The following is a 10000-nucleotide window of genomic DNA, read 5'->3' as shown; positions in this document are numbered from 1 at the left end:
ACCACCACCACCACCACCACTGCCACAAAGACCACTCCTACTTGCTGTGTATATACTCACATAGCAAGCCGGAGAAGCTAAAAATACGTCAATACAGACGGACGAGTTTGTGTTACGTAAGAGCCTTCACTGGATACTATAAAAAAAAGTACAGAAGGGAACACGAAACAGTGCTGCATGCGCCAAGACGATGACGGGAACAATGACCACAAGTTATGTAAGGCAGAGTGATAAGACCAGTGATATGATGAAGTGTGTGATGTGCATAACTCTTCACGTGTCTATAGAGATATATGAAGGTGCGCTAGTGCATCACCTGGGCCTGCGGGAGTGTTGCTTACCGCCAAGGCCTCCCTGTACACGTGCGTGGCAGAGAGTTGGCAGTGGATGAGAAGGAATGCTGGTGTGCACCTTCTCCCAAGCCAAAACATGTTTTCTTTGTATGCAAATGACAGAAATGTTCAATATAAAGCTACAAATGTTATTCTACATGTTTTGTAAGTTTTACCATCCGTGGTTATATAAGGCCATGAAACACTGTCTTACTAAAAAATGAAACTAAGGAAGTGTGAGTCTACTCTTGCGTGTATACAGCACCGTGCTCCATACGATAAAGTTAGAAGGATATACCAGTAAGTTAACCCAGTAATTATACTTATTTTCTCCCTTAATGAGTTTGAAATCGTGTGGTTCATTGCATAACCAAAGTTTGCTGGTGGACAAACAAACAGATGCCTTCACTAACAACACTAAAGAATTGCGACTGGAAGCTGGAAATTTTTCCGTCACGAATTGAAATTAAATGTTTTCTCTTTTCTTATTTAAATGAATATCTTGTACAAAGCAAATAAAATGGTGATCAGAGAGAGAGAGAGAGAGAGAGAGAGAGAGAGAGAGAGAGAGAGAGAGAGAGAGAGAGAGAGAGAGAAGCACGCAGAGAGAGAGAGAGACAGACAGACAGACAGACAGACAGCGACAGACAGATTGAGACAAACTGACGTGATAGACAAGAGAAATAGACAGACAAATACACAGCCCGAGACAGAAACAATAAAAAATTATAACACACACACACACACACACACACACACACACACACACACACACACACACACGCACGCACGCACGCACGCACGCACCCACGTAAACACGCACGCACCCACGTAAACACGCACGGAGGGAAGAGGTGGGGAGGTGGGCGGCTGGGCGGGTGGGCGGGCGGGTATGTGCGCGGGGCGGGATGGAGACTGGCAGCAGTGGACTGGTAGCGGTGACCCGGAGTGGAGGTGGCGTGAGGCACTTTCTACCCATCAGCACCTCATGCCGCGCTGGCTACAACATTTGCAACACGCACCCACACGCACCCACTCACACATACACACACAGGCACGCACACATGATAACGAGGTCACCACTGTAGCGTGAGGTCTGTAGAAACGCCTTGCGAATCCTGTGGCGCGGTGAGTGATGTGAAATCCCAGCGGAGAAAACCATTAGGAACAAGATATAAAAATTTGTCACTAATCACAGGAATTATTGTGTTAATCACGTAAATCATTGTGTTCGTGTCGACAAGTGGTCAGATAAAGAGACAGCTCTGGTCGTTGTGTAATAATTTCATCATACAAAGTGCCGATATAGACCAAATCATACTTGTTTTCTGGAGATGCCAGCAAGGCGTGCAGGAGCGCAGGCATCAGTGTCTCCGCGTGGCACCGTTATTCAGTGAGCGAGTGGAAACGTATCATGCACGGGCAGAACACCTGTTGAATGTGGAGCGCGGAGCCAGGGAGGAAGTGAGGCGTACAGGCAATAGTGAAATCATTGTTTTCAAGGCTCGTGGGTAAAGAGTAAGGAGGATGTATGGTACCTTATCCATGATCTCTCCCTGAAGGGTGAAATACAGCAAATATGAAGCAACTACACACCATTGAGTTCCGTGCCTGCAGACTTTGGTGCACATGTTTCCGTGTTTTACGGGGACCATAAGATATATTCAGTCAATAAGTCAAGGACAGACGGCGTCGTTGCATCAGAGGCAGCGCTTTTGAATGTTCTTACTGCTGGTCGGAAAGAGGGTGATAAGTAAGTCACGTCATGCGGACTCAGGAGCAGCGACGAGCCACTGTGGCCAACGTCACCTTCGACATCCCCAGAATCACCTGCAGGTAAGACGCCACGTGACTTGCACAACTTCCCTCCCCTCTATAGCCACCTCACTCATTGCCTCCCATTACGGCAGAGGGAGCTGCCTGTGTCAACCTGAGGAATGGGCAGGGAACACTTTGGTAACCTTGAGTTTGTCTTTGCTGAGGTCTACAAAATAAATGAGTATAGATAGATAGATAGGTGCATGAATGATAAAAAAAAAATGAACATACATATAGATAAATAGTAAGGATTGAACGTAAAGGCGAATTTATCATTACTTCATTTGCAGTAAGACACAAAATGTCAGCGTACATCAACCACGCAGTTCTCACCCCTTACATTTACATTCTCCGTCCTGCGTTGTGAATGTCCTCTGTCCAGTCGTCTCCCTTTAAGCACTAGCAGCCTAAAGTGAGGAGGGACAAGCCTACAGAGACGTACGTGGAAAAAGAGATAAAGAAGGAAGAGTAAGAAGGCAAGAAACGCGCCAACTTTTCCAAGAAGGCAAGAGTGAAACGAGAGACCCTACACATTTGCCCCTAAGATCGATGCGACACACCCGTCGAGGCTTCAGAAGCAGACAATCGGATGAATATATCAGTCTGGCCGACGCCGCCGAACAATGGCAGGTCCCAGGGGGCTCTAAAAAGTGCGAGGGAGGCGTGCTGGCGAGGTCAATTGCCGCGAGCCAAAACCAACCTGCTATTGTGGTGGAGGTGCGTCATTGCTTTACTACTATTACCAGTCCACTCTTTGTCTCTCATTTCAAAGCAAACACATCCAGCACACTGCACGCCATTATGCAGTACTTGCGTCCCGATTGCATACCAAACTCTCGATAACACCAAGATAAGGAAAGTCTTCAGAGCTTGGAGGACTCGTACATTTCCGGAGACTATCGTAAAGAACAGCGTAATCATTATTTCTCCATTTCTGTCTTCAACAGCAAAAAAAGAAAAAAAAAAAAAAAAAAAAAGAAGAAGAATGGAAAAAAAAGCCTTCGGTTGTTGTTTTTTTCTTAGGAACGTGTGTCATGTTTTCTTCTCTAGAGTAAATGGCATGATCTATTTTTATTCCATCTTATATTCCGTTATATCTTTTACCCCGTGAAACACCTGTCTAATGTGTCTGTGTGTGTGTGTGTGTGTGTGTGTTCACTGTTTGTTTGATCTGCTGCAGTCCCTGACGAGACAGCCAGACGTTACCCTACGGAACGAGCTCAGAGCTCATTATTTCCGATCTTCGGATAGGTCTGAGACCAGGCACACACCACACACCGGGACAACAAGGTCACAACTCCTCGATTTACATCCCGTACCTACTCACTGCTAGGTGAACAGGAGCTACACGTGAAAGGAGACACACCCAAATATCTCCACCCGGCCGGGGAATCGAACCCCGGTCCTCTGGCTTGTGAAGCCAGTGCTCTAACCACTGAGCTACCGGGCCGTGTGTGTGTGTGTGTGTGTGTGTGTGTGTGTGTGTGTGTGTGCGCGCGCACTCCTCTTCAAACATAATCTTTCCACGCCTGGTCTGATTTAAAGATGATATTCTCCATTTCCTTATATTATAAACATGGGCAGCACTTTCTTTTTCCTTTCTCCAATGTTTTTTTTTTTTCAACACCTGACACGCCATCACCACCTTCTCTGGGAGCCGCACCACCACTCTCTCCCTCTACACATAGAAACACTTCAGAAACACATCAGCGTCACATCTCCACAATTTCAAAAGACTCCAGGCCAAGTGACGCAAATTTTGAAGGGTATTTTTATGCTTCTAGTGACAGATGAATAAGATTACTTCATTATTTACCAGAGAAACATCCTTAGAAACACGGCTTATCATCTCGGTGGCCTTTGAAAATAGTCGTGCTGAGAGAGAGGAGCGTTTCAGAATACAGAGACAGCCAAGCCTTTCCTTCCCAGTACTCGTCTCTGCGGGGCACTTCTCTCTCTCTCTCTCTCTCTCTCTCTCTCTCTCTCTCTCTCTCTCTCTCTCTCTCTCTCTCTCCCTCTTCGCGGAAAGGTGAGAGCAGAGGCGGCGGAAATCAAGCAGGAAGTTTACTTGTATTTTTCTCGCATTCCGGTTGTTGATGTGATGCGAATATAGACCACACTCAGAAGTCGATTTTATTTTTCTATTTTTCCTTTCCTTTCTAAACAACACAGAGAAGTCGATTTCTTTTCTTTTCTTTTCTAAACCACACACAGGGAAGTCGACTTTTTTCTATTTTTCTCTTCTAAATCACACACAGAGAAGTCGATTTATTTTTCTTTTCTTTTCTAAACCACACAGGGAAGTCGATTTCTTTTCTATTTTCTTTTCTTTTCAATTTTTCTTTTCTTTTCTTTCTTTTTTCCATTCGTTTGTCAGTTTGTCTGTCTGTCTGTATGTTTGTCTGTCATATCCAATCTGCTTATCTATCTGTTTATGTAGATCATCTTTATATTCTTCATCTGTCTGTCTGTCTGTCTGTTCTTTTTCTTTCTTTTTATCTGTCTTATTTTTTAATACAGGAAGGGCAACTGGCCAAGGGCAACACAAAATGGAAAAAAAAGGCCCACTGGGTTGCCAGGTCCCTTAAAGGTCATATGAGTTATCCAAAATTCAGGGACAAATGTATGTTAGTGTTCCCCTCTCTCTCTCTCTCTCTCTCTCTCTCTCTCTCTCTCTCTCTCTCTCTCTCTCTCTCTCTCTCTCTCTCTCTCTCTCTCTCTCTCTCTGACGCACGACCACCCACCCACTCACCCATCCAATGCCACCTTTACCCCCCCCCCACAGCACTTCCACCCCCTCCCAACACCCCGACCCCCTAACACACACTCACACATCAAATAAAATACTATAATTAATATCTCACTCTTAAAGCAATACCTGGTGGATCTACGAGAGTGTCTATACTAATCACCTTAACATCAAGATAAAGGTGAGTCAATATTTACCCATCACACCTGTCACTTCTTCATTTTAAGGTATTACACTCATGAATGACACGCTTTCATTCACACACACACACACACACACACACACACACACACACACACACACACACACACACACACACACACACACACACACACACACACACACACACACACACACTAATCTAATTTAATCTAAAACAAATCCCTGTGTAATATAACCTGGTATTAATATGAATTATGTCACAGAATTTAGGCCAATGGATTTTCTTTTTTTTTTTTTTTTGTCTTTCGCTGTGTGTGTGTGTGTGTGTGTGTGTGTGTGTGTGTGTGTGTGTGTGTGTGTGTGTGTGTGTGTGTGTGTGTGTGTGTGTTTGAGGGTACAAAGAGATCCTAACTGGGTGGTTTGCTTTGGCTACACTACACTAACAAAGGGAGACCAAGTTGCAGTATGGAAGAAGAGAGCGAAGTGAGGGAGTTTAAATGTAAATGCCTGAAAGTGTGGCCATATCACATTACGCATTGTACAGGTGGATGCACAGTATTCAAAACAGTAATAGTAGTCAAAAACTCTTGTAAAACTCCATCCTTACTTCGACTGTACCTAATGTTTTCCTCTCAAATTAACCCCTCTCATCTTGTAATGTTTCCTTGTAATGCTTGACGAGTGGTAGATTCTAGGGAGGTCAGAGAACTTAACTAATGTTGAGGGAAGGCGCTAAACACGGTGGCAGATGGCAGAATACACGCCTTCTATCCACCACTGAATGGGACGTTGCGGCAGCCCTGAGTGGAGCTTTCATGGGAGGCGGCACTCACTCAGTCTCCAGCTCCCTCCACTCCACTGTCAACGTACTTTTCCTCTGGTGACACCGTGCGCTGTTTAACTCAACGGTATAAAGTGTCAGGGGCCTTGAAGAAGTGTGTGTGTGTGTGTGTGTGTGTGTGTGTGTGTGTGTGTGTGTGTGTGTGTGTGTGTGTGTGTGTGTGTGTGTGTGTGTGACCTTGTCAGGAATATGCTCATCATTTCACACCATTACTTTCATTCGTCTAAGTCTCATATGTTTATATCACTGTCAGCTGTGTAAGAGAGAGAGAGAGAGAGAGAGAGAGAGAGAGAGAGAGAGAGAGAGAGAGAGAGAGAGAGAGAGAGAGAGAGAGAGAGAGAGAGAGAGAGAGAGAGAGAGAGAGAGAGAGAGAGAGAGAGAGAGAGAGAGAGAGAGAGAGAGAGAGAGCACTTTATATAGCATTAACATTATTTACAATGCACATAGCACTATTAAGTGTATCACGATAGGAAGTTGAAATCAAACGTCAGACATTACAAACAAACACTGATTTTGTTATATGTTCCTAGTTGGTAATGATGCCTTTAGCTGCCGCGTACTAGAGATAGAACAAACTGTTGAATTGATGTAGTCTGACTTATCCTGACCTATCATGACAACGAAATAACACAACTTAATATAACTTAATACAGTACAACTCTCACACTTCCAGAGCCTCATAACTCGTGCTGAAAAAAAGTACACAAACATGGCAAACTGAACTTATATGAGGAGTCCGAATGGCACCATGACTTTGGCTGATTTTTTTTTTTTTTTAATACTATGTGGGCTTTTCACGGGAATCTCTGGGCTAAAGGGGATACTTTTTGGGGTACCTCCTATCTGAATGCCCACCCGCTAGGAAACCGTTGCCCCGAGTGAGGAAGCCCAACCTACACTCGGACCGTGGACAGGATTCGAACCCGTGCGCTTGGAGACCCCTCGGACCCCAAAGCACGCATGGTTCCACTGTACATACAATACAACATTACTCATACTGGAAAAAGAAAAAAAGAAGTTTCCTGCACCACCGGCTGACAGCAAGCACCGATACACTGCATCATAACCTTCCTAAATATAACACACCACCTTCGTTCTCAACAGTGATCACAAATCAACACGTCATCATGAGGAAGGGAAGTGGCCAGTTACACGCGTCCACCTAACCCCTAACATGGCTTGGCTTGCATAAGGCAGAACCATCTTCACCCGATCGTGATGTCTCGCAGGGTATGATTAGGGTGAGCTTCAGAGCAGAGCATTGCATTTCTCTCCTTACTTAAGAATTTCAAAGACCGAATATTGTAAAAATTCGTTGCATTTTAGCTTAGTCTTAGAATCTCGAACATAAACATTGCAGAATTCAGGACAAAATATTACATTTTTATTTTTCTGTGGGAATTTAAAGCTGAACACTGTGAAGTTTCAGAAGAATACATTACCTTTTTAACGCCAGTTCACAATTTCTGACTATAAAGGCTTGCACCGTCAACCCTAAGGTAAGACTGTTGGTTGGCAGCTTGGCCTTGATCTTCACCTCGACTTGACCTTCGAATCAAATAAGTTCATCGTCACATCACCAGGATGATTTGCAATCAATAAGATGGACAGTCCTATGAAGCAATTTTGTTTTTACTCTTATACTGAAATGTGTGAACGGGATTTTGAGTTGCAGTCTTGGCATTCAACCCTCGATTTGACCTTTCCACAAAAATAAACCCGTCGTCAGGTCCCGAGGATGTCTTGATATGAATGAATGCTTAGAAGATTCCTTACAATTCCAGAACATGTGAATGAACCTCGAGCTACACCCTTATTTGTCATTCAGCTCTCAGTTTGACCTTTCCTTAATCATGTTAGGAAACATGCCGTGGACTAAATACGATAAGAACATATATGTGAATGAACTTTGGCCACAGCCTTGACCTTCACCCCTTAATATGACCTTTCTCTAAAATAAGCTACCCCAATACGTCACCAGTGAGTGCAAGTGTATTTGGGGAGGCACTTGAATCCCCTCCCCGCCGCGAGTGATTATGTCAGACGATGACAGAACCACAAACACCAGCCCCTCCCACTCTCCTGAACTCCCTCGCCGCCCTCATCTGGTCCGCTTCCCTCCTGGCGCCAACCCCGTCACATATCACCACCTCCACGCCCGTGTCGACCCCAGAGTGTTGCTAAGATGACTCACACTCCTCTTCCTCTATAACCAGACCTGCGTGAGTCGTTACCTCCCTCGCCTTTCCCAAAATAGTTTAGAAAAAGGCCAGTAAACAGTTCGGAGAGGAAGAGGAGGGAAAATGCACCTTGTTTACGGGAGCTTCAAATGTTGCAAAGGCTCCCCTAAGCTCCTCACTCCGTGTTTAGCGTTGGCGGACGTCGTGCGCGAGTTGTACACAGGCTGACTCAGTGATGGCTTTGTCGGCGAGTGGTTTGGACAGTGTTGGATAGTTTGTACGAGTTTTACGCCTAGTAGAGAGAGAGAGAGAGAGAGAGAGAGAGAGAGAGAGAGAGAGAGAGAGAGAGAGAGGGCCAGACAAAGAGCAAGGGAACGGCACATAACAATAACTGCGATTTTGAAAACATGAACAACTTTAAAGGACCATTCTTCCACTTACACACATACACACACACACACACACACACACACACACACACACACACACACACATACACACACACACATACAGACAAAGCCAAAGCGGTGCATACAGTGAGATAAATACTGTTTATCTCCTGCATGGTATTAGCACCGCAGCTTAACACCCCAACTGCGAACCGGACAAGCAGGTCTTACGCAAACAATACTCTCGTTGAACTTCATGCGCGTCAGGCGGGAGGCTGCACGTACACGAGCCTGGAGGATGCAGCGGCCATGACTTTCAAGAGAATAGATGAATAACCCGCCCAATGCACCGAGGTTCAAGGGAAGGACGTGCGCTAAAGATGTGCATAAAAGTGAGGGTCCTTCCACTCCCGCCTTTGTATGGGGAGTGTGATGAAGAGGATGAGTGTGTTAAAGAGAAGGAGGAGGAGGAGGAGGAGGACGAGGAGGACAAAGAGCTAGGTGGACGATAAGAAACATGACAAGGATCAGAATGAGAAGGACACAAAAAATAAAAAGGCGGACGAAGAAGAGAATGGGGAGGAGGAAGAGGGGGAGGAAATAGAGGCAAAAGGCAAAGGAGAAGAAAGATGAGGGAGAGGAGGATGGAAACGAAGAAGAAGAAACAGAAAGACGTGGAAACTTATAAGAAGAAAAAAGGAGACGGATGACAAAATTTGTGGAGAAGCTGAGGAACATTTGGAAGATGAGAATAAGGAGACTGAGTGAAGAAATGGACAGAAGGGAAAAGGAGAATATTCCAAACAAACACTTCTTAACTTCACACTTCTAACACTTCTTAAAATTCCCGACAGTTATGCGTAGGACAGTAAAACGGCATGTCAAATTGCGTCAGAAGATCAACAGGGAATTAAAGCAATGCAATCAGGAGGAAACGCAATAAAATCTTGAGTCTACAGGAAGAACATGGTGTATCTGAATCAGTGACGTGTTGCAAGATATGCCAGACCACACATATACACGCCTGCACCACCACGCCCGCTTCACCTCACACACATACACACACATACACGCTACCTAATTAAGTGCTGAATATGAGATGGTGCTGCGTCAGAGAGGACTATTACATTACTTAGCGCCTCAGGTGGAAAATTAGACCTGGAAATGCTGGCTTCATTATCTGCCTCGCATTCTATGTCTTCCGTGACTATTTCGAGACGGAATCCAGACTTGAGACGTCAATCTCTCACAAAAAAAAAAGAGAAAAACGAAGCTGATAGATAAAGTGAATTCATTAACGCTTTTTTATACCCAAACTTAAGCTCCGTATTGACTTACATTTGCGAATTCCGTGCAGGCTTTTCCAACTAATAGCACAGAATCCCTAACAAAATGCAAGGTAAGATTATTGCGCTTCCTGGAAAGAGAAAACTCGTAAAGACACATTAATGAAATATATAAAGGAAGATACAAAGGAAAGCGTAGCAATACCACCATTTCTTGACTCAGCACCACAGGACATAGAGGAA

General features: G+C 44.7%; 1 protein-coding gene across 1 annotated transcript in view; it reads left to right on the top strand.

Annotated features, from left to right (window-relative positions):
- Window positions 1-1267: 1267 nt before the first annotated feature.
- Window positions 1268-10000, top strand: part of LOC123519945 (adenylate cyclase type 2-like) — a 60229-nt gene continuing 51496 nt past the window's right edge. The window contains exon 1 of the mRNA XM_045281673.1: window positions 1268-2168. Within this exon, the coding sequence (XP_045137608.1) occupies window positions 2098-2168 (71 nt within the window). The 5' untranslated portion in view covers window positions 1268-2097. The remainder of the gene's footprint in view (window positions 2169-10000) is intronic.

The sequence above is a fragment of the Portunus trituberculatus genome, chromosome 46, assembly GCF_017591435.1.
Source record: "Portunus trituberculatus isolate SZX2019 chromosome 46, ASM1759143v1, whole genome shotgun sequence".
In the NCBI taxonomy this organism is placed as follows: Eukaryota; Metazoa; Arthropoda; class Malacostraca; order Decapoda; family Portunidae; genus Portunus; species Portunus trituberculatus.
The sequence above is the reverse complement of the archived record's forward strand: the minus strand, read 5'-3'. Positions and strand labels throughout refer to the sequence as shown.